The 26635-nt window shown below is 37.1% G+C and overlaps 1 protein-coding gene across 2 annotated transcripts; it reads left to right on the forward strand.

The window, feature by feature from the left end:
* Positions 1 to 1745: 1745 nt before the first annotated feature.
* On the forward strand, positions 1746 to 22388 carry fbxl16 (F-box and leucine-rich repeat protein 16). 2 transcript variants are annotated; one of them, XM_053514416.1, is made up of 6 exons: positions 1746 to 2113; positions 13894 to 14485; positions 16031 to 16539; positions 17826 to 17910; positions 19925 to 19988; positions 20898 to 22388. In XM_053514416.1, exons 2-6 carry the CDS (start codon positions 13910 to 13912, stop codon positions 21044 to 21046), a joined length of 1383 nt encoding a protein of 460 aa, XP_053370391.1. In that variant the 5' UTR covers positions 1746 to 2113; positions 13894 to 13909; the 3' UTR covers positions 21047 to 22388. The 2 variants fall into 2 exon arrangements, with proteins under 2 accessions (XP_053370391.1, XP_053370392.1); XM_053514417.1 differs by lacking the exon at positions 1746 to 2113 and having other exon boundaries at positions 13632 to 14485.
* Positions 22389 to 26635: the final 4247 nt, after the last annotated feature.

Raw genomic sequence — 26635 nt, forward strand, 5'->3', positions numbered from 1 at the left:
TACACTCCCTGTTGGTTAATCGGAGAGTGAATCACAGATGAGAAATGGAAAAAGTAGATAAAAGGATAAAGATGAGGTTTTGTCTAAAAAACTCCATCGAGTTAAAATTCACTTATACCACTTTAGAGCTGTTATTCCAGCCAAAGTGAAAATATGAACTAATCCCAGTAAAAATATTCCCTTTATCTTTTCTAATTAATATCTGTTGGTGCAGGTGTTTGTTTACATTCAACCAGTAGCGCATTAGTAGATTTTTAGTAGATTATTTTTTTATAATAATTATTTATTTTAGTAGATTTTGAAAGTAGATTATTAAATTCAACAAATAACTGTTCATAACATCACTTTTACTCAACATTTTGATTTCACTTATGGTGCAGGTTAAACTTCAGGCAGATATCCAAGTGCAACAAAAGTTTCAGGATGTTTTCAGCTCAGCATCATACTAACCTGGCTGGAAACACAGACATACATACAGACAGACAGACAGACAGAAAATTCTGTATACTATTGGATGCTTTAAAAAAATCATTACAAGGGCGAGTTCTGACCAATATACAGACAAAACCTTTCTTTTATTTATTTAGATGAAATGGATAAAAACATTTGCATGTGACTGGTAATGAAAAGAATATATATATAGCCTATATATATATATATATATATATATATATATATATATATATATATATATATATATACTATTACAATGCTTCAGAACATCTTAACAAAACAGTGGGTATCACAATAAATTATTTTCCTAAGGATTTGCTAAAAAAAAAAAAAAAGCACTAACAAACAGAACCTTTTCTGTTTTTTTTTTCCTCTAAATTGACGAAATTGTCCTTTTAGAAAGAGGTTTGTGGATCATGACTGTTGTTTTGTGTTAATTGTTTAACCTGTACTGTATTTCATTTAATTTCAGAATTTGTAATTTCTAGTTTTATTGTTTTAAAAGAAAATCACATTTTTCTTTACAAAGCATCATTATATTTTCTTTTTTTTGGGAATGATTACATTTTCTTCATCCTTATTGTTTTTATAATTTTTACATTTATATTTAGGCATCTGGCAGACGCTTTTATGCTCTCATTCTCAGTCATCTAGACGTTTTGCAGATCATGACTGTTGTTTAGTTATTGGCGGTTATTTCCTTTCACTTTCTAGTTTTATTATTTTAAAAGAAAATCACGTTTTTCTTTACAAAGCATAAAGTATTTTGTTTTTTGTACACTACATCTTCCCCATCATTTGGCAGACACTCGTATCCTTTTTTTTGTTGTTGTTGTTGCTCCAAATTGATCAAATTGTCATCTTAGAATAAAATTTGTGGATCATGACTGTTGTTCTGTGTTGTTTTTTTTTTTTAAATCGGTATTTCATCTAATAAATTTCCGACTTCTAATTTTATTGTTTTAAAAGAAAATCACGTTTTTCTTTATGAAGCATCATTACATCATATTTTAATACATCATCTTTACCAGCTAGGGAAACTACCAGGAGCTAAAGGAGTAGAGTTTACACCATAAATGTGTGTGTGTGTGTGTGTGAGATGACAGAAAGGTGTGTTTATATGAATGTGAATATGATGCGCAGAGTTTAGCGGGTGATGCGTTAGTGATGTTGCTGCTCGTATCTCTTTAAATGGGCTCGGTCTGTTTTTGTGAGCGCGGATGAGAGAGAGAGAGAGAGAGAGAGAGGCTTTGTGTGCACATACAGAATGAATAGACACTCCGTTATTTTTATCCTCCATCATCGCGCTGCTTGGTTTGTGCGTTTTCGCGTGATATTTTATTCTTAATACTAAAAAGGATAAGAATAGACATAAACATTATAATCATTATTTTATTTTATTTTATTTTTTTTCAACCCATAAGGAGCTCAGTTCTCTATGGCAACATCGACACGGCGGAGCATCACCGATCGGGGACGCGCAGGGCCGCTCTTATCGCACATTTATTTATTTCCCCGTCCCGCGTGCGCGCGCGCTTGTGGGGAGACGTGAACGCGCCGCGCTGGAAGGCTCTCACCCACCCGTCATGGATTAATCCTCGCGTTGAAAAAAAAAAAATATATATATATATGTATGTATATATACACACATCATCATAAGGTAAGATTGTTACGCGTTATAAACATTAATCATCATCATCATCATCATCATCAGTGACAATAACAGCAATAACAACAAAGGATAAGCGTGGTGTCGGGATGACGCGCGAGTAACCGTTTCTGTTTCCCGCTATTAACGGACCGCGTTCTTCGGGGAAACGCATTTCTCCTGCACGCGCCATCGCGTTACATTCGCAACGTTCAACTTAATAAACCCCATGCTCCAGCGCTCTTAGGGGGGGTGTTAGGGGGGTTGTTGGGGGCTGGGGGGTGGGCAATAACAGAAAACTGCATCATCATTTAGCTCTTTGTCTATTAGATTTTTTTATTGTGTTTGTGTATGTGTGTGTATATATATATATCCGTGTGTGTGTGTGTTTTTTTTTTTTGCATCACCCTGCATCATGTATTAGAGCCAACGCTGACTATGACGTCATCTTCCGTTATTCCCATACACCAGCTCACGGAGGAACAGGAATCAACTTGATCACCATGATTGCAGTGACGTCACCACGATCGATTTCCGCCCACTCCTCTTCTTTTGGGTTGCACTCCTTTTGGATGCGGCGTTCGTCGTCTTAGTGGAATTTTCAAGAAAATGTACCAATTATGCGTTCTAAACGGATACAGGCGCAGATCTGGGTGCCTGGCAATTTTGGTTTGTTCGCTTGTTTGTTTGTTTTTTGCTGTCAGAACGGCTCATGATTCGGGACGCGACAACATTTAAGCGGCATTCACATATCATTGTCAGATATGAAGCTTGTAGGAAGAACCTCGTGAACGTGCCGTGCTAGGCGAGACACTCGTCGTGTTCTTTCAGTCATCTTTAGTACAGTGGTACTTCAGCATACAAATTTAATCTGTTCCTGGATGCGAAATTTCTTATTGTGAGATACATTTTCTCATAGGAGAGAATGTAAATGCAGATAATCCGTTACAGTCACCCAAGAATGTTACCAATATTACCAATTCCCAACAATATTATCATATTTTTGCCTATTAAAGCAATCAAAACATTTAGACAGGACATGTAAATAAAGTAAAATATTACATAGACATTAAACCATACTCAACCTTAATTTATTATTCCTCTTGGCACCGGTTGCTTTAAAAACCAAACTGCAAGTGTCTCCCTTTTCTTTCTGCTAACAACATTCTCGGGACCTGTGGTGCTATCTATATCTTCACTAAATCCCGCACAAAATGCAAAAAAAAAATATATATATGCTTGGCTTTCCATTGACACGTTTGAAAGACTTTTTGACGTGCATGCAATTGTTCAGGCATTTGGTTCGGCAACGTTCGCCTGTATGCCGAAAACGCTTTGTAAGCTGAGGCAAATTTCTTGCAAAGTTTCAGTTGGTAAAGCGAGAATTTGTGAGGCAGGGCTTTTGTATGCCGAGGTACAGTACCACTGTAAGTGCCTGCTCAGTGTTGGGGTGGTTTAAGTCCAGCTACTAGTGGAAAATAAAACTTGTGACAGCTTCCTGATTCAATTTGGATAGGTTCAAAAGTCAAAATCAATCGGGAAAGTAAGAGTTGAAAATAGTCAGAATCTATTATGAACTCGAGTGATGTAGCTGAGGTCGAGGAACTGTCAGAGCGAGAAATCACACACACGATGGCATTTCTACATCCTACAGATCATTTGCTGCTGGAAGTAGAAAGTTGTTAGCAGACTTAACTACCTAACGCATTGTACAGAAAAAGAGTAAAAAAATTTATCATACACTAAACAATTGACCAGCTAATGTTTTTTGCTTTAGTCAGGTTTTTCCAAACACTACAGATATCTTTGTATCATTTGCATATGTTTACCACTAGCAGCCTGGAGGATTTTATATTCATGTTTTTATAAATTTTGTAAATGCAGCATTGAGACTTTGCACCAAATTCATCACAATGATTATGAGAAATCTAAACACTTTTAAGCTTTAAACAAGTAGACACTCATTTTGAGAAGGTTCCAGCTTTTTTTTTTTTTGGGAAAAAAACACGTGTTTTTGGATTAAAATCAATCCAAGCTCTCATCATCCAGAGGTTAGGATTCTGGGTGAGAACTTTTACTTTGGTCAAAATGAATGATCAGGCCTTTAATTTTTCTTTTTTTATTATGATCAATTTGGTCATGTTTATTCTTTGTTTCAGCATTTTGTTAACTGGCTAATATTTGCAACTCTAAAGTTGTAACAGTACCATGTACAGTAAATAAAAAAAAAGAAAGCCATACTATAGTCCTATTTGGCTTAGCCTATCTGTAATAAATTTCTATTAATAGTTTTAAAATTTTCTGCATTTTAACACAAAAATTCGATATAAAATTTGGCTGGGAACAAGATTTTGACCGACTTGATTTGCTTGGCTTAATTTTGTGCCTCATTTAAAAATGTAGTGTCTGTTTTGACATAACCTTTGGTTCACCTATTTTTTAAACCCTTGGTTGATAATTTATTCCATTCACCTCCCATGACAGCCATGTTTGGTGTACGATTACCGACTGGACCCCATCTGTTGCTCCAGACAGTGTTCAGGATGTTATGTCATTACTTTACCTTAATAATTTATGATTTCAGGATGTTTAGCTTGAGCTGTCATTATGATGACATTATCTTATTACACATTACTGAGGTAATATTCATCACCTGACATTCTATTCATTAAAACAAATTTATGGAATATTACATTTTAACTAGTTCTGTATGCTGTTTACCAGAAAGTGAATTCAGTATGCAAATTTATTTGGAATAATGAAACGTAAAGATAGTTATCTACATATTTCATATTTTGTTAATAGAAAAAAAAGTTACCTCGAATATTAATTATTTTAGTCAAAATAAGGATGATGAAACAACACACTTTTTATTTATTTATTATTTATAAGTTTATATTGTGGAATGTCTATACAACAAGTTAGTTCTTTTTTATTACATACATTATAGCAACAATAAACATTAATCCCTTTAAGCTTTTATTTTTCATGAAAAAAAAAAAACAGACAACAAACGTTTGAAATCGTACTGACAATTAAAAAGCGCTGACACTGGAGACTCCTTCCATACATTAAACATAAATCTCCTTACAATTTCTAATAACCCTTTTTTAAAAATAAGCAAAATAAGCCTCATTCATATCCCATGATTCCCTGTGCCCTGTCGCCCAAACCGAGCAGTGCACATCTGTCCACAGAAGCAGCGTTGAAGCTCTTTTCCTTGATGATTTATTGTACCAGTGCTTTGTTTCATTAGCCAATTTAGAATAGAAATTGTAAATATGTATGAAATCATTTGTAAAACTTTACATATAAATATTTAACTTGAAGGCAAAACCAACCACACATGTAAATCAAGTAATGCTTCCAAGCAATAAATATCAGTTAATTGTTTCCTGGTTTTTGTTAATTCTTATATATATATATATATATATAAAAAAAATAATAATAATGCACATGACTGCCTTTAGTTCAATACATGTTTTTTTCTATACTTAGTCTTAGTCAATACTAAAAAATTTAGTCTTTTTTAGTCTTTTCATATGATTGTTGAATATGAAATTGTTAGTGTTTGATCAATTCGGGAACTGTTTTTTTTTTCAGTTTAATCTTTTAAATTAATCATTTTAACATAAAAATCACATTTTTGGTCATTTTTATTATTTCTATAATTATTAATTATAATTCATAATATTATTTTATTTAATTTTTTAAATGAAACATCTTTGTTAGAAAAATTTTGTCCTATTTATAAAAAAAATTGCTGATTTAATGAAAAATATGTTTAAAAAGAAAAAATATGTTTTGTTATATTTTTAATAGTTTAATAGATTTTACGTAGTTGACATAAAGTGCAATATATATCAGAAAACAATTTTTTATATGACATATGATACATGACATGATGTAAAGATGCAGAGTGGGCGGAACTTAAAGCCTTCTTTAGTATGGCTCTGAGATAATACAGTGGGCATGAATACTAAAATACATCATTACTGCTGAGTTTACTTATGTTTTTAATTATTATCACAGTGTATGAGAACACATAATATGGACACAATTTATCAGAATTTGTAATAAATCACAGAACAAAAATCACCATTACTACCAGCATCACCTAAACACCTAGAAATGCTCAATTTTGACTCGAACACAACAGAATTATTAATGGGAGTCAGCATTTAAATAAATAAATTTAAAAAAAGCAACAAACCAGAAGGATAACGTGATATATCATAGCACATTTACATTGCAAAGCAGTTTGGCTGAAGCTTTGCATGACATTGTCATTGACACTGTATTCAAATGCAAGAAAACATGACTAATAAAAAGAACACCGTTGTTATGCGCAGTCACGAGATTTTTATGCGTTAAACAATGAAGTGATTTTAGTCTCAGTCACATGACCTCTGTTGCTTGTTTACACTCACACCTGCGTGCACACACGCACCTGCCATCGGGAGAATCCCGACCTGTGAAGGGATTTATGATTCCTTTAACTACTGTTGTAAGAATATTTCTGTGATTCCATTACAATCTCGCTTCTCCTATCCTCATCTTCTCGTTTAAACTTTCCATCTCCATCTGTCTTCTGTTTCACTGCACTACACATCAAAGCAGAGTTAACTGCCAAAAACCAAAACTTTTTATAACATCCCAAAGCATCTCAAAGCATGGCATGCCTCAAGTCCGTATATTAGGCCCGTTTTTTTATTTGGAAAAATAGACCACTGGGCACATGTTGACCCAATTTACATGCTTGTAAACACACTTTCAGTTCTTTAAGAGCTGTCTATACTGTATGCCTCAGGATGTAAGGATGCACATCTGGTTGGCAGGCCTGCACTCTGTTTTTTCTGTCTTTTGAAAACTGTGGCAAAATTTGTATCCCTAATAATTCACAGACATTTGATTAACTAACTGTGAATTTGTTTTTTAATGTTGTTTTTAATCACAGCTTACATTTTACTAGCATTATATCCAATAATATTTAATGCTTTTAAGTTGTAAATGATCTGCAGCATCATCTTAGCATAGATAAAGATTTGATATGGAATAAAAATAATAACCACTCATTTAAATTTAAAACATGCTAAAATTTTATCTTTAAAAACTGTAAGCGTGATGGGATTTGTGCAAGAGTATTTTATTGCAAAAGCCTCTGAGATTGTGCAACACTTGCAATTGCTTTAGCTCTAACTGTTAGACAACACTGACTTTGGAGGCTCCTTTTGGTAATGATTAAAAATGCAAAGACTTCACCATCATAATGATTATGTAATTTTCATTATTATACATAAACACATTATGTTTATTATTAAGTAGTATGTTAATTATAAGTTGGCACATCTGACATAGCTGGTGTTAGAAGATTACTCAATGGCATCTAAGACTTCACGGATTATACAGACTTGTGGCAAAACATTACAGAGTCACATTCACAAGAGACTTACAGGAGACCTTTTATTTTGTCTCGATTATGAAATTGACAAATCTTGATATAGTCACTCTCATTGTGTATATCACTTTGATCTAGCAATTGTTTTTATTAAAGTGCTCTGGTGCAGTTTCCTTATAAAAAAAAACACATCAGAATAGATCTCAGTAAGCATGGCATATGGATACGACACTGGCACGCCGCCACGGCTCTCTTCTTTGGCCCACTTTTGGGTACAGAGAGTACCAGCTGAAGCTGATGTATTGCTAGACAAGGCACTTTAAAGAAAGATTACTACTTTTGTGCAACATGGTGCACAGGATGGTGTGGGTTTTTATTCGGGTCATTAGCTTCAGTGGCGATTTACTAGTGTTTACCAGGTTAACACATGTCTCAGAACTCCCACAAAATGTGTGTGTTTATGCTCAGGCTGAAATCCCTCCAAGATTGCATTTTTAAACGTCAAACTCCTTTCATATGACTCCTCCCCAAAATTTGCCATTTAAGTGTCTAGAAGGTGGTATAAGTAGTTTTTAAATTAGCTCTGTTTACAAGAAAGTTCTTTGTTTATCTATGTGTACAAATTATCACCTTCAAAATAGACCCCTTGCACAGCAATACAGCATTTCCAGCATTCCTGCCACAACTGGAAGCATGTCGAGCATCTTATGTGATTTGCACTGGATCTCCGCAATTGTGCGAAAACAGCGACCTTCATCTTCGGGAAGTAGTTGAAGTTCGCAGGAGCCAAATCTAACCGAAGTGAGACCAAGTTTCTGGTGAGAAAAACATCTCAAAGTAATCATTTCGGAAAACATCTCGAATGTAGCACTAATTGCACGCCACTATTGGCACACTGACATATGAAGGTCAGTTCTGACTGTGATAAAACTAGTCTCGAAACTTTCATTCCACCGTATATGTAGTTGCACTACTGCAGAGCCACGCCCCCCCAATATAACAAAAGAGCTGGGCAACAGTCCAGGGAAGGGGATTTTCTAATATGAGGTCACATCAGTTGGAAAAGTCTATCAGAAGATATTGTATCTATATTATGTGTTCTTACAGACAAAAAGGAGAGAGAGAATTTTTTTCCTCTCTGATTTCTTTGGTTTGTACATGTTTGTACACTGGACAACTGTCAGAATGATCAAAAGTGAATGTTCCATAATGTATCCCCTTTAAAGTCGATCCCAGTATTTCTGAGTCAAATCTCCTGGTACAAAACCCCACACATGATGAGCTACGGGTTCTTTCGGCGTCTTGCCAACTTTATCTGTACGACCTTGATGACTTGTGAATTTGCAGACCTCAGGGTTTTGAGCCCACAGAAAGTAAGAAGTCCGGACTATAAGGTCTGCAATTTCACAAGTCATCAAGGGCGTACAGACAAAGTTGGAAAGATGTGCTCATAACTTATCAGGTTCGGGGTTTTGTACCAAGCGAATGTAAAATTATAAATACTACAGCTGAAACATCAATGTAAAATATAAAATAAGGTCTTTAGTCTCTAAAAATGATGACAAATTATAAAGTAGCAGCCATGCCTGACTTGTGAGAGAATAACGTTTGAGATGAGTGCAAGAATATTAAAGCAGAAATATTCAGTATCCACGTGAGATAATGCACTGAAGAATAGCTGAGACTGAAATGTATCTATGTTGAAGCTAAATGGGAACATATGGATCATGTGGAGCCACTACAATAAGCAAAAGCGAATTAAAGGCCAAAAAATAAAAATAAAAAAAATCGATGAGCTAACACAGGAAAAGGTGGATGCAGTCAGGTAACAAGCCAACAACTGGGTTTAAAAAGAAACAAAGAACTTGAAAGCATCTGGAACAAAAAGTATGTTTCAAAACAAAACGTGTGTCTGCATTGTGCAGCGGGCGATTTGTAAGTGTTAATTAAATTTTTAACGAAATCTCATCAATCAGTCAAAATGTACACATTTTGCAAAGAATGGATTCCCAAAATCCAAGACTAGTTAGAAGTCATTTCTATCTCTTTAAATATAGCGGAATCTCGGTATACAAATTTAATCTATTACGGAGGCCAATTTCTTAAAGTGAAATTTCGTGTTGTGAAACGCATTGTCCCATAGGAAATAATGTAAATGCAGATAATCTGTTACAGCCACCCTAAAATATTACCAATATTACCAATTTCCAACACTATAATCATACTTTTGTATATAAAAACAATCAAAACATTTAAAAAGGACATGTAAATGAAGCTAAATATAAAATAAATAGACATTAAACCTCACCTTAATTTATGATTCATCTTGGAACTGGCTGCTTTAAAAAACGAGCTGAAAACGGCTCCCTTTATTAAAAATGCAACAAAAGTTATGCCATACTAACAAGATTTCGCTTAAGGTCACCATAAGAAGCAAGTGTTGTCTTATAATTGTACAACAACTATCTTAAGTAAAAAGCAACATTTGGCTGCTCTCAGTAGTTCAGTGTCAGTGGAAATACCTAGCTAGTTAGTAGATGTATTAGGCTTACGTTTCATGCTAATATAAAAATATAATGAAAATTTAAATGGCTGGATTAAAATGAAAAATATGAAAAGTTTGAAAGATGGCTGTCACCTGGTTTTTACACACTTGGCATAAATTTGCATAAATGAATCTTTAGGAATACTTACATACAATTTCGTGCAAATACCACAAGTTGTGCACATTCCAAAAACAAAAATGCACCTATGATATTTTTAAACCATATTTTTTAAATACGTATATTTATTTTATGTATAAAAAATTATAATATTATTTTATGTATATGTAAAAGCCTTAGAGGGTCAAAAAGACTGATTCATTGTTTCATGGCTATATGTTAATCTATACAACTTTGGAACATGGACACTAACACTGCTGCTGACACACACATCATTTCACACACACACACACACACACACACACACACACACACACACACACACTTCATTTCATACCCTCAATTTACCGTTACACATTGCTCATTGTCAATCTTTTGCATTTTATATATTTTTATATATAAAAGTAAGTCCTCAACATACGAACAAGTTCTATTCCGAGAGCTCATTCGTAAGTCCAATTTGTTCCTGATTCCAACAAGCATTGCCTAGGTAGTAGGATACTAAGACAATCAGCTATACACAGTATAAAACTAACAGGTTCCATGATCTTGTCCTTGTTCTTTAGAATCATGCCTTGATTTCTAATGAATCATGGTTAAACGATTCATGTTAAAAGAATTTAGCAATGTGACAATGTACGTTGGACATGTGATCTTACTTCCATGATTGAACCTGCGTGAAATGTTCATATCTTCAAAAGTTCATAACTCGAATGTTCACATGTAAGGCAAGGCAAGGCAAGTTTATTTGTATAGCACATTCCATACACAATGGTAATTTAAAGTGCTTTACATAAAACAGAAGAAACTAATCACGAAAAGAAATAGAAAATAATAGCAATAAAACTTTTTAAAATATTTAAAATTGGATTTAAAATAAAAATAAAAACATTTTGTAGTGACGCTTTTAAAACTACTTAAAATTTGATTTAGAATCAAAATAAAACAGTTAAAAATATAAGACACATAACATGTAGGGAACTTGTACATTACAACCTAAATTTTATTTATTTTAATTTATTTTATTGGAAATTCTCTCTTTAGTTTATTTGTATTCTCTAGTGCAAATAATTTCTTTGGTTTTAGTGAACTCTTTATATTATACATGTATATAAAACATGTATATGTATATGTATTCTATCTTTCCATTTTAGGTCACGGACAGCTTAGATTAGCATTAAATTGCATCTTATACCGCGTATGGTTGTTCAGGTGACAAATAAAAATTAGAATTTGATATCAGTATCCAGCTTTGGAACTTTGCTGCAATGTGAATAATAATAATAGTACTTTCAATTCGAGCTAGATTTTAGATATGTAGTTCAAATTTTTTAGCATAACTCGTTTGCAATCGTTTGCTTACACACATAATAAAGGATTGCCGCACTAAATCATTGCTCCCCCAGAATCATTACATCCTGAATGCTTGCAAAGTGAGGAAAACATCCTCACACTAAACATTTTTATAACTGACTGTTATTTTCTTCTACATATGGCTTTTTCTCGGCACAGTGCAGCTGAACTGTCAGGGCTCGCCTCGCTTCCTTCTCCTCCTCATCGAGCATACAGTCTAGCCTCCTTTTAATCGAATTTAGATGCGTTTTTGTTCAAATGTGATTTTGTGGTTTAGAACGGGACCCAAGGTCCCTGTGGTGGTGTGCATGCATTTCTGTTCATCTCCTCTGTCTGTCTTCTAAACTTTGCAATGCAAGATTAAACAAAAAGGGTTCTGTAAATTGTTGGGTCTTACACTTTGAATTTGTTTGCAGAAGTCTGCTGGATCATAAATAGATTTTTACAACTAGTCCAACGTTTGCCATTTAAAAATAATGCACCCTTGGCTCCTCCTCAATTAAAAACATTCATAGAGTGAGAATAGTGGCAGCATGATTCCCGCCCCAGTGGGCATCTATCAGAGCTTGGTGCAGGTTCTGTTTTTGACCACAAGATGCTCTCTAACTTTATGGAGTGAATGATTTTGTTGAGCACATGTGGCGATAGGTTCCATCGGTTCTATAGCAGCGGTGGTTTTTATGGGGCCGGGTTGCTGGTTGCCGATGCCCAAACCTCCCCATCTGTTCTTTGGAACCAGCAACAGCAAGAGTCATTCTTTTATAGGCAGAGGGTTGAGGGCCTTGCCCAAGGGACCAACACTGGTGACCCTGCAGTGACGGCGTTTGAACCCCTAACCCTCCGATCAGAAACCCAGAGCCTCAACCACCTGAGCCACCACTGCCCACATCAAGCGAACGATATTGTATATGAAAAAAGTACATAAAGGTAATTAGTATTTCAATAGAATAAATAGTTGACCTGTTCATATTCACGTTCTTTACCAGGAACATGAACTTCTCACAGTGATAAAATGCAGTTAATAGGTATTTAAATATTAAATATTTGCATATTTTTATTTGAATAATGTAATATTTCATCGCTTTGTTAACGTGGGACTTTCCATCCTGCTTGTTTCGGATTGCATAAGCAGTGGTGGCGTTAAGCTTCGGATTTCCCATCATGCCCTGCCTACGTGTCTTGCATAAGCGATATAGTTGTGCGTGTCTTGTGTGGATGTGTTATGCAGGTGCTGTAGTGTTAGTGTGTCGGTGTGCAGGTGTCTGTTGTGTTGTGTGTTTTATCTGTACATTTTTAGCTCGACAAACTCAGGCTGCTCAGTCTAATCTGCGTGCACGTTTTCTGCGTCTCTGTCGCGTTAAAAGCCTCTCGAGAGGTTCATTCAGGAAAACGGATGAACGTGAACAACCTTCATTGACATTTTCCGCTGCTGGCATCAGTACACTGAGCACGCACATCTGCGCTCGGATTTTAAGGTGGACCGAGATAAATAGCTGCATGATGTCATGGCGTGGGTGTGCATGAGACAGTGCTGAACAGATTTACACTTCTGCCTGTGGGTCTGTGGCATTCTTCATCATTAGATAGATAGATAGATAGATAGATAGATAGATAGATAGATAGATAGATAGACAGAATTATGGAGGAACAGACAGACAATCAGACAGGTAGACAGACAAATACATAGATAGATAAAAAGATATATAGATAGAAATATCATAATTATAAATGGACAAGTAGATAGACGTGTGGATGTTTGGATGACAGACAGACAGATAGATAGACAGATAGATAGATAGATAGATAGATAGATAGATAGATAGATAGATAGATAGATAGATAGATAGATAGACAGAATTATGGAGGAACAGACAGACAATCAGACAGGTAGACAGACAAATACATAGATAGATAAAAAGATATATAGATAGAAATATCATAATTATAAATGGACAAGTAGATAGACGTGTGGATGTTTGGATGACAGACAGACAGATAGATAGATAGACAGATAGATAGATAGATAGATAGATAGATAGATAGATAGATAGATAGATAGATAGACAGATAAAACCGGATGGATGGACAATGGACAGACAGATGTGCAGTACAGATGTGAAACGTAGATGTAAAAGGACAATTAGATGGATGGGTTTCTTTCTTTCACTGTTTTCTTGTTTATCTGTTTTTCATTTTTCTCTTATTTTTTGTTCTTTTCTTTGCATTCCCCTTATCTTATTTATTTGGTTCGGTGCACATTTTTCTACACCAGAAGGGGAAAATCTCGAGCACCTGCTGATGTAGATGATGAAATTATAGTATTATATAATCTTTATGAATTATAATAATCAATTTATTTTTATTGTTTTTATTGTCAGGCTCTGAAAGCTTAACATGTCCACTCCGAGTGAACTCAAGTCTCCGTGTGTGACGCGGAACGGCATGGTCAAGCTTCCTCCCCAGCCCAACGGCCTCGGCTCGGCCAGCATCACCAAGGGCACGCCGGCCGCCAAGAACCGTCTGTGCCAGGCATCCTCGGTGCCCCCCAGTCTGCCGTACCACTTAGAGCCACTTCCCATGGCCACCGACGCCAGGCAGTACGTTAAACTGGAGAGGCAGCTGGCCCTCGACGAGAAGGTGTTAAACCGGCTGCTATGGTACTTCACCACGGCCGAGAAGTGCGCTCTGGCCCAGGTGTGTAAAACATGGCGTAAAGTCCTCTACCAGCCCAAGTTCTGGGAGGGTGTGACCCCGGTCCTGCATGCCAAGGAGCTCTATAATGCTCTGCCCAATGGTGAGAAGGAGTTTGTGAGCCTGCAGGCGTTCGCGCTACGTGGCTTCCACTCCTTCTGCCTGGTTGGCGTCTCCGACCTGGACATCTGCGAGTTCATCGACAACTACCCGCTGTCCAAGAAGGGAGTCAAGTCACTCAGCCTGAAGCGCTCCACCATCACGGACGCAGGGCTCGAGGTAAGAGAAGAAGTAGCCCTGAAGCATTAGATAAAAATATAAGAGGACAAAACCTCAAACTAAATAACACACAGAGTATAAAAAAGGAAGTGTAATCGTTTGACCCTATTGATTTCCTACATGAATGTCTATGTCCAGATCTTGATTTAAGTCTTAATAACTTATTTCAGTCTTATTATCTAAGAAATCCACACACAAGACCTAATAACGTTACAAATTTATTAATGAATTATTTCACTTCATGTGCACTATTACTCGTACCAGTATTTATTTCCATACTATTTCTAACCAAATAAATGCAAAATATTTGTACAGTTTTAATCTCTCAAGTCCAGCAACGTGTCATGAGCTTTTAATTTAGCTTCTGTGCTTCAGCCTAAAAAAATAAATAAATCACCCTCTTTCGAAAGCAACACACAGCCACGGTTGCACTCGTCCCACTCGCCTCGGAGCTGATGCTATTTTGAGGACCTGGCCTGCCGTCGTCATGGCGACCGCTTGAGTTGTTAGTGATGCTATCCATGTCGGTTTTCTCTCGAACGTCCGCGCCGTTCCGCTGATCAGCACGTGGACGTGATCCACTTACCTAAACGACCCAGAGCTCGGATTAATCCCGTGCTTCATCTGAATCGATGTTCCACTCAGTCCGAATAAATCCCGTCGTTAGGACGTAACAGCAGTTGAAGAACGCATGCTGTTGCTTAGTGACAGATATTGGGAATCAGGCTTGTTTTCAAATCAAATGCATCGGAAAACAAGCGTTTAGTATAAAAAACAGGAAAGTTTTCAAGATGGACATTTTATGTTTTTTCTTATGAACTTAAAGAGAAGCTGCTATAACATAAGTGAACTTCTTCTCAAATGTAAATGTAAATATAACCCGCTAAGAAGTACAATTTCTCACTCTAACTTCAGAAACTCTAACAACAGAGTCTCATCAGTGTTTCGTCACACCACCATGGCGCTGATTATTTTCCTATAACAGCACACCATCTCAAGTGTTTCATCTCCTACTAAACTACTGCTCTGCAATATCTTGCATTGCCAAATACGCCTGAGCGATATCCATTTCAATTTCATTAGCAGTAGTTCATCGTTTGTAATAAAGGAACAGTAAAAACAACGACCGTTTAAATCTTATTAACTAACTCGTTGTAATCAGAAATTAATTTTATTTAATAGAATCAATTCAGGGGAAGGTGAATCATAAACTCGGAAGCTTGCGCTATAGTTACAACATAATGGTGCTTTTATACTTTTATGTAGCGAACCACAACAGGGAGTATGATATATATCCTCTGGGCAAAAAGAAAAAAAAATAAAGAAATCAAATGGTCGTGGTGTGAAATCTGCTTCCCGCCAGCACCAGGGCTACTAATTTGTCCACCCCTGAATTTATAACCAGGAAACACATTAAACCCACATTAAAACCGCTCTTGGCGGTCTCGTCTAGCGTGAAGTAAATGATGACTGTGCGAGTATAATTATTCCCTGCTCTGAAACCAAATCAGTCATGCCAGATGCTTATCCTTCCACGCTTCTCAGGTGATGCTGGAGCAGATGCAGGGCCTGCTACACCTGGAGCTTTCAGGCTGCAACGACTTCACCGAGGCGGGCCTGTGGTCGAGTCTGAACGCTCGGCTCACGTCGCTGAGCGTCAGCGACTGCATCAACGTGGCCGACGACGCTGTGGCGGCCATCTCGCAGCTCCTGCCCAATCTGTGCGAGCTCAGCCTGCAGGCGTACCACGTGACGGACACGGCCATGGCCTACTTCACGGCCAAGCAGGGCTGCACTACGCGTACGCTGCGCCTGCACTCCTGCTGGGAGATCACCAACCACGGCGTCGTGAACATGGTGCACAGCTTGCCCAACCTGACCGCACTCAGCCTCTCGGGCTGCTCGAAGATCACGGACGACGGCGTCGAGCTCGTGGCCGAGAACTTGCGCAAGCTGCGTAGCCTCGATCTGTCCTGGTGCCCGCGCATTACAGACGCTGCACTCGAGTACATCGCTTGCGATCTGCACAAGCTTGAGGAGCTCGTTCTCGACCGGTACGTGAGACACAAAGTGACTGTAAGGAAATGCTTAAGTTTAGACTGGCAAGTATTTATTATTCTGCGTACATATGGAAAACAGTTGATAGACCAGACTGTAATAATCGAATTACGCTCTAGTAAGTGTAGCCAGTAGATAGTAGAGTTAGCTTGCTTTGCTACTATGCTGACAAAGCTAGAACAAAACAGAGCATATAACATGGAAATTAAACAACTAAAGATTTAGTATGAGAAGCTGCTTAAAGCTAGTGGTAACTCGGACTACGGACGCCCCACCTCACAAATCTTCGCCTTAGGAAATTGAAATTACATTTTTGTCATTTTGAAATTTGTCTCGGCAGACAAAGCATTTTCAGCATTTTCACATACGTGCATTGCGTGTACATCCGGGAGCCGTTCAAACTTGTTTGCGTCAGTGGAAAACCAAGTAAGGGCTATTTTAAATAGTTTTTAGAGAGTTTACATATATGGACATTTATGGATTTTGTGCAAGATTTATTAAAGACATAGCATCATGGATGCGCGATCTTAGCAAGGACGATAGCAAGAAGAAAAGGGAGCCACTTTCACTTTCAACTTTCGTTTTTTTAAACTTTTCTAAATGTTTTAATAGTTTTTATATGCAAAAATATGATAATAGTTTTGGAAATTGGTAATATTGGCAGTATATTTGGGTGTCTGTAACGGATTATCTGCATTTCTATTATTTCTTATGGGAAAATAAGCTTCGCAGTACGAATTTTCGCTTTAAGAACTCGCCTCCTGAATGGATTAAATTCATTTGATGGGGTACGCTGTTTAAGAAGAACAAAAAAACAACAAACAATAAATAAAAAAGTAAACTTAGCAAATTGTTGCTCACTTGTGTCTCAAAAGCCAAGAATCTGGAATGTTGTGTATTCTTTAATTAGAATACCAATAAATATCCACTAAACAATGCCTAGTAGATTAATATTGCACATGCAGAATATAGTTGTATATGGCATTAAGCATTATCTTGCATAAACCTGCTGTTTAGACAGACCTGTTCATTAAACATCATTTATTTATCAGGTATAAGTCATGCCTATTTATTTTACTAAGACAGCAAACATCTACTTGGGGCACGTAAGTAAATGTGGAGACTAGACTTTACGTAATCTATAATTCCTGTATAATTTTCCGATACTTCATAGACAATGTGATCATACAGTAGATAATTAATCAGTGCTCAATGGCACTATAGAATTTTTTTTTTTAAGTCCAAATGTTATTAATTATTATCTTTTTTTTTTTGTCTTTAGATGCGTGAGGGTGACAGACACGGGCCTCGGGTACCTCTCCACCATGTCCTCACTTCGCAGTCTTTATTTACGCTGGTGTTGTCAGGTAATTTCCGTCTCACCCAACGTAGTCCTGTAATTAAAGTGAACTTCTGTGTGGGTTCTACTACAACGACTATTTTAAGGTAATAAGACTCTTAGCTGCAGTTAAACATCTGAACGGTGCAAACATATAAAAGAAGGCCGTACGTCCGTGAACGATGATCTCGGTGGAGATCGTTCGGAGCCCACTGCAGACGTTTCCATGAAGAATCCTGGCGAGGGGAAAGCCTGATTCTTGAAAATCGACAGATAACTGGTCACTTGCTGAAGGAAGAGACGCATCTGCACACACATCATCATTCACCAACACCACTTGTACTTGGAACTCGTCTGGGAGTTATCACCACGTCCTGACTTCACTCCAAGACATTTCCTCATGTTTGTACTGGACATCTTGTATGTTTATTCATTTGTGACATGAATGCTCACAAAGCAAAGCAGTGTGCAGTAAAATACATGTACTGCAGTTATCTAGCCGGTGAAACTTTTGAGTAATAACCAGCTGAACTGATATAAGCATTTAATATTGAAATAACCGGAACCATAACTAGAGACAAGTGTGTGGGATTTGAGGATATGGGCGGAGTTTAACTAAAATAGAGGCATGTTTCTGTTCTAGCGCCACTGTCTGGCAGTTTGACATAGCCACTGTAGTGTACATGTTTAAATACATAGTACTGTTGTTCCACATTACATTTGAACCCTCTTTATTATGTCCATATTTTCTATACCTGGACTGTTTTCTGGCTTAAATGGTTTGGACTTGGGGTTAAAACCGATAGTCCAGATAAAATTCTTGTAAACAAAACAGTCATTTCCATAAAAGCCTGGTGACTGGGTCATTGCTTTTAGACCAACCCTGAATACAGCGCCAAGGAGGATAAAAAAAATTTGTATAATTTGAGAGTATGACATGCTAGTACCCAGGAATCTACCTTACAAAACATTCATCACATAGCAATAAGCTAGTCCTGGGAACCTGGGAACACTGATGACAATGGCGGGAGGAACTCAGCTCAGGGCACCGTGCACACACACCCCAGGGCAATATTGAGTCACCATCATGAACAAGTGGATTTGTCAGCGCAACAATTGCAGAGCAATGAGATCAGGCCAGAATGTAGGACCTCATATGTGCTGAAGATAGAAAAAAAAAAAAAGAATTGGGTGGGTGTATGTGGCAAGAAGAACTGTCTGCTAATGCCCACCAGTTTGGCTTTGAAGGACGCAGCCAGGGATGTGGGTGGTGAGGATGGAAGAGGATTGAGTGGAGGTGTTCAAAGTGGAGAACACTTTGCATGTATTTGAAGGTTTGCTTTGGTTATCGCTGAAAAAGAGGAAGATAAAAAAAAAAAAGTCTTGCAGCTTCCATCATTAGTCTGAGATACCTTACACCTGGCTAATGATGCAATAATGAAGGTAATTCAGTGCCTTAATGTTTCTGCACTCGGCAATCCAACTTGGCAAAGTTCCTCGCACGTTCTATCCAGGCTTGGGACCGGCTCTAAGGATGCCCTGCAGGCACGAACCCTGGGCTTTCAGCACGGCCGGCAAGAAGAGATCTCGCTCTGTAATACAATCGAAGCATTCATACAGCGTGGTATTTATAAGTGTGGAATCAGCAAATAATCAACCATTCAACATGAATACAACAATTTGTAATAGTTTGCAAATCAATTCTTTGCAATCAAGATTTAATCTCACAAGACCTCGTGTGTGATGCAAGTAACAATGGAGGAGATGTTAATTATTTGCTTTCCTTAATATCCAGAGATAAAGAGTTAAAGTCATAGCATCATAGCGCCACTTCAGCCTCATGGGGAAAACATGGATTGTTTGGGCAGCGTGTCTGTCTACCGTCAGACTGATCTCCTGTAGTCACCCGGACGGCTTGGAAACACACCAGTAATCACCGATCAACTTTTCCAATGACAGAAACGGAAATGTATAAACGGGAAACATGTACCAGTTATACAATTGAATACTATGTGTGTGTGTGTGTGTGTGTGTGTGTGTAGGTGCAGGACTTTGGCTTGCAGCACTTGTTTGGTATGAGGAGTCTCCGGCTTCTCTCTCTAGCAGGTATGTCCGCTTCATTCTTTACACACGACAAGTGTTAATTTTCCTTTCCTTTTTTTCTCACTTATCTTACTTACCTTTTTTATTGTTTTCATTCATTTACTTTCTACATAATTTATTCTTCAGTTTTTAGTTTTTTCTTTCTTTCAATTTGATTTTTTTATATTGTTAGAACGTTTCTGTCCTCTCACATCTTTTGTTTCCTTTTTCATTCTTTTTTTGTCTTTGTCTTGCTTCCGTTCTTTTCTGCTTTTCCTTCTTGCTTGCTTCTGCCAACATTTATTCCTTGCTATATTTTACTTTCTTTCCTTAGTTCTTTCCGACTTGCTTTCTCCTATGCATTTTTCTCTATCGTCTGTCCTTTCTTTTATTTTCCTTTCTTGTTTTTATTTTAATTATGTTCTTTTTAAAAAAAAAAAATTAGTTCTTTGTCTCATTTCCTTTCCCTTTTTCTTCTTCTGTTTATTTGTTTCTTTCTTTCTTTCCATGTTTTGTTCTTTTGCATGTTCTTGTTTTTTCACTTTTTTTTACCTTTGTCTCATGTCCATTATATTTCAATTTTTTCTTCTTTCCTTTTTATTTTTCCTCCTTCTGCATCTTTGACGTCCTTTCCTTTTTTATTCCTTCCGTCCTTTTGTTCTTTCCTTATTTTTGCTTCTCTATCTCTTTATCCTTCTTTTACTCGGTCTTTCTTTTGCCTTAATGTTTTGATATTCTTATTTTTGATGTCCTTGTTCCTCCTCTTCTTTTGTCATTCCTGAGTGTCAGTCCTATTTAACGTTGGCGTTCACTGTAACGTAACCGGACGCTAGAGTTTTATTGCGCTGTTGCCTTTTACGAGTTCATGATGAGCAGGAAGTTCTGGACAGGAAGTGGCGCTCACGTGTGTCTCTGTCTCGTCCCCTGTACCAGGCTGCCCCCTGCTGACCACCACTGGCCTCTCAGGCTTGATCCAGTTGCAGGATCTGGAGGAACTGGAACTGACCAACTGCCCCGGTGCCACGGCCGAGCTCTTTAAGTACTACTCCCAGCACCTGCCGCGCTGCATGGTCATCGAGTAGGGACGGCGAAGAGCCCGCATCCTCGTCATCATCGATAAATAACCTTCCTCCTTCAGACGAACGAACCAGACTGATGACTAAACCCCCCAACTCATCTTGAAGCCCACGAGGGGAATCGACGGAAAGGACAAAGATGGAGTCGAAGTTGAGGCAGTGCGAGAGGTAAAAGGGAAGCTGGTCAGGATCTTCCGGATGTTTCCGACGTATTCGTCGGCCCTGGCTGATGTGTGAAAGCGACATGAAAGCGAGCGACACCGAGGCGTCCGAGGCGTCAAGCTTCCATCTCAAAACCATCAGCCTTTACACACGAACCATAAAGCAAAATCAAACTTGTTCATCTCTCCGTTTTTCTTTTTTCTCGGAGCGTAAAAACCAGATTCACTCAGCTACAGTAGTCCTGAACTCCAGAAAAACAAGACCAGGAGAAGCTAGGAAAAAAAGGATGAGCGCGAAAGAGACTGAGATTTTCCCTCTCTGCTATATTTACACTCTGTTTAGTGAAGTCGCCTCTAAGAAAAAATAAAAATACTCAAATTATTAGCCGTGAACAGCCGCGTAGATTTTTTTCCTTTTTTTTTGTGTGTTTGCGTCAGCGCTGCACGCTTGAGAATTTACTTGCGCTTTCGTTGTCATGCCGTTCCTCTTGTGTTCCTTCGGAAATTTTATTTTTTTAAAGCGATATCTTGCGAGGATTACTGTGACACGACTGCCGGGAACGTTTGGGAATAAAACACCGATCCAGGTTTGCTGAAGGATTTCTTTCGCTCTTTCTCGAGAGACTGCTTTCCGGTGCATTCTGGTGTTGAAATTAGTGACGCAGGTCTTCAGTATCGATCCTCCGCTAACACGAAGACTTATTGCGATGCAGCTGCTACTGTAGAACCTAAACACGGACGATATGCATGGTGCAGTTTTCCGATCTGTTTTTTTTTTTTTTTTCCTCCGGCGCAAATGAATATTTACTCAAACGTTCGGATCGACGTGGAAACTGTAGATATTTATAACTCTCAATAACCACAGGCCTGCTTTCAAACGCTCGTTTTTCAGTCCGGTTTGACGGTTTACACTGCGTCTGTGCCTCTCTCAGGCCATCACCAGGTACAGATACTATACACACACACACATGCGATGCTGAAAAAGTTTGTAAAGCTTGGCTTTTACATCCTCTTCTGCACCGCCATGATGACATTTTGTGCGATTAAATCATCTCTGATGTTACTGTAGATAATAACAGCGTAAAAATGTAAATTAAAGGTACAAGAGCAGTTTTTATTTATTTATTTAATTTCCTGCCTCAATGAACAGCATTGCAGGTTGTGTTAGCTCTGAGCATGCTCCATGATGCTGTGTGTCCAAGACCCCTTTCTTACATTCTTTCTTTTTATATTTTCACGTTTCTCACGCAGGCTTTTCATTTCTCACTCACTTCTCTTCTTAATTTTCTTTCTATTTCTTTCTTTCTTGCTTTCATTTTTTTCCTGCTTGTAAAAATTAGTTTTCTATCCTTTTTCTTTCCCCTCCTTCCTCCCCCGCTTCATTTGTTTTATTCTACTTTCATTCCTTGCCTGTCATTTCTTTTTTCTTTATTTACTAGATTTTTTCTCTCTCCTTCAGTCCTTCAGTCATTTCTTTCTTTTTTCTTTGTTCCTTCTTCTTTCCTTCAACCTTTCTTAAATTTTTTATTCCTTCTTTCTCCCCATGCCTCATGTTTTTTTTAGAGTTCTTCTTTTTCTGTTCTCTGTTTGAATTTTTCTTTATTTTACTACTTACTTTCTTTCTTAATTCTTGCTTTTTAAATTTATTTTTCTCTTTTTTTTTGATTTTCACAATTTTTTGCTTTTATTTTTGCTTCTTTACATTTCAAACTCATTTAACTGATTAGTGATTTTTTAAAATTTAATTCTTTTTTATTTCCTCTGTCTCTCCGTTGTTTATTTCCCCCTTCCTCTTTTTGTTTCTCATATTCCGTCATTTCCCTCATTGCATATTTTTTATTCTTTTCCTTTCCTAAATCTTCTCGCTTTCTCCTTCTTTTCCTCTACACTGTACTTTTAGTCGCGATCAGAACTCACTGGGTTACGAGCAGGAAGATGTTACCGTACGATGAAATAAACGACGCTAATACAGCTTTATTACTTTTCTGCACAAAATGTTAAGATTATTATAAAACAATGAAAAAGACACTGTGACCCTGAGGCTTCAGGCACTTAAGGTCACAACTTGCTTTCTCTCAAACCTTTTAAACCTTTACACTTTGATGATGCCTCGCCTCGCCAAAAAGGTCAAAGGTCAAACGCGGTCCTAAATCCAGATCGTACTAAAGCCTGATTCATCTTCAAGCTCTGAGATTCGTATTTATTTATCTATTTTACTACTTAAGGTTAATTTATCGACTATATTTATTTATTTATTTATTTAAGCGAAGTCTACGAGGTTGCTTTTTCTTCTTCCTTTTTCTCTTAATTTTTTAACCGAGTGATGTATTTGATTCTAATTAAAGATGAAAAAGAGCAGGGAACATGAAGAGCTGCTTCTAAACGGCAGGGTTGTTTGTTTGTTTGTTTTTTCTTCTAAGTTTTTGATTTATTTCTTATTTTTTAAAGATGTTTTTTGCTTTTTACACTGACACCTGGTGGACGAAATTTAAGACCGAGGCTGAGTTTCAACGCCAAAATGGACGTCCTGGAAAGACTTTCCTCCAAAAGAACACTGAGGTCTAGTTTTTCAATGGAGTGTTTTTTTATTATTATTATTATTATTATTATTATAATTATGATGATTATTATTTTACTTTAACCACATTGCAGTATTTACACACCCACCAGCTCTCTGTATAGATGAGAACAGAAGTTCTGTGGAAGTTCTTCCATTTATGCTATCCCTCCATCCAATAAAAATAAAATACAGAGATAATTAATAATATATCGCTGAGGAAAATTATATAACATGGAGATGTTGTATTACATTGTAAAAAAAAAAACAGATTACAAGAACATAATGTCGTTTTTCCTGTGAACCAAGCTGTTTTCCTGGAGCGAGAGTTTGGAATGATGGTGTTCAGCAGAAACTTCAATATTAACTTTAATTCCTCTACGCTAATCTGTATATAACGGAGGTTCGGGATGTGTTCGGTCATGTCGAATAAATGTATTGTGGGCTTGATATGCAAAAAAAAAAAAAAATTGATTAATGTCTCGAAGCGATGAATTGCGTCAGCAGTGAATCACAGAAATCTGTTCTGCTGTATCCAGTATAAGATGACATGCTAACGTGGGCTACGTGCTAGCATAGCAACAGGTACAGTATGTCCTGTGTGGTTAGCAAAAGATCGCTGCCTACTTTGTATGAGCAAGTAACGAATGTAACACACTCAAACGTACACACACACACACACACACACATTCTTCTGCAGTGTCCCAAACACCGGGGTTTAACGTACAAGGTCTAACTAGATAACAAATAACACTAAAAATGGAATAAATATATTTCTCTTTCCAGAAAAGCCAGTCATATAACAACATGCGGTTATTGTTGGGTGCAAAAGTTTGCACACCTACATATGTTTTAAATAGGAAAAGCCTAAACCTACATGAATTTTACGACTGATGTACAAACAACAGAATTTAGAATTTCGACATGTAATTTGTGAGTGTGTCCTGGAACAAATGTAAAAATAAAAAATTTGGGCCAAAATCAACAGAAAAAGATTTAATTTAACTGAGGGGTTGTGAGAAGTTGTGACAGACAACAGGATTAAGTTACAATATTAATTAAATCAAAAATAAGTTAAAAATGCTGTTTAGATGAAAATAAAGACATCGAAGGGGGTTTACAAATTAGAAGTTACTGATCTCCACCTATTAACGTTTCACAATTTCATATTTTTCATTTCACACATTTACACTAAAATGTCTTGATAATTGCTAAATATGTAATTCTTGTTTTTTCCAAGGGCGTGCAAACTTGCGCAATCAACTAACTTTACACCTAATTCCAAAATCACCCTCCAAAAATAAAAAATATGAACAAAAAAACTTAAACAGGAACAGTTGTTCAGTTCGTTCACTTGCTCTTGTGAAAATCGGATTAAATTTAAACTCAGGATGCATCGAAACTCATATTAGCTATAAGAGATCGGGGACAAAATTCATTTGGTTATATAAATAGTTTCTTTTTTTAACATTTTTAAAATTTATTTACATTTATACATTTACATTTAAGGTGGTAAAATATTGCAGTTCCACTATGATCCTACAGGTGGTGCACTAAAGTGTTACTCAATGGCAGGCTTTTATTTGCTATATCTTTTTTTAGAATTATAATAAAATCTAAAAAAAAATTAAATATAGAATCAGGATATTTAAAAAATAGTGACACTTACAGAATTGCAATACAGATACAGTAATACCTCGGCACATGAACGCCCTAGGGTTTGTCTCTGCATATGAGCGAACAAACTGAACTTTTTGGGGGTTTTTTTTTTTCATTTTGTGAGGGATTTCATGAAGACATGACACCATGGGCTCCCAAGAATGTCACCAAGGACGGTAACAAGAAGAAAACGGAGTTGCTTTCAGTTTGTTTTTTAAAGCCGGTGCCAAGAGGAATCATAAATTAGGTGAGGTTTAATGTTTATTTATTTCATTTTTTACTTTATTTTCCTGTCTTTTCTAAATGTTTTAATAAAAAAAATATATGACTATAGTGTTGGAAATTGGTAATATTGCTAATATTTTTGGGCGGGTGAAACGGATTATTTGCATTTACATAGCTCGTACTCGTCCTCGTCCTCGTCCTCGGTCAAAAACACCGATATCGAAGCGTCACTCGTGTCAAACCTTAAAAAGATACTGAAACAGGGTTCAATCATACTGTACGTACACTAGCTATGTGAAGTCCGGTGTTTGGGACACGCACATGATGTTTATAGAAGAGCTCCGGACGCATGAACCTGTCCTTTGGATTTAAAAAAAAGAAACCTGTCTAATGCTGTACATTTAATCGATCAAGCCTTCAGTACCGATGGAAGTCCACCACGTTTAACACTACTACCAGATCTGCTCTAACTCCCACCTTAAACACGGATGTAATTCTGCATTTCACACGTGCCGCTTGAATAACTATTAACTCCACCGTTCGTACAGGGTCTCTAATGAAAAAAAGAAATGAAAAACTTGGCTTTTTGTTCACGGGGTGAACGCCCGATTGCGTGACTGTGCTTAATGAAAACGACGTCTGCCTCACACGGACCAGCTCTCCCACATCCAACCTTTCTCAGACATCGACATAAAGTTTTTCTTTAAGCTTTATTATTATGGTTATTATTTTTATGTAAATAATTCTGTAGTGAAAGAAAAGAAAAAACTTTCTCATGGCTGCAGTGCCTTGTCAGACATGCGTTGTCGTTTTTTTTTTTCCTTCCCCGAAACGGTTTGGTTCCAGTCTGCACCATTTTAGTAAAGGTTGTACAAAAGGAAATACGTCTCTGTGTATTTGATTTACACACACACACACACACACACACACACACACACACACACACACACACACACACAATGTCTTTAATTACTTCTTCTCATTAAAAACCTC

This window comes from Clarias gariepinus, chromosome 16, assembly GCF_024256425.1.
Source record: "Clarias gariepinus isolate MV-2021 ecotype Netherlands chromosome 16, CGAR_prim_01v2, whole genome shotgun sequence".
Taxonomy (NCBI): Eukaryota; Metazoa; Chordata; class Actinopteri; order Siluriformes; family Clariidae; genus Clarias; species Clarias gariepinus.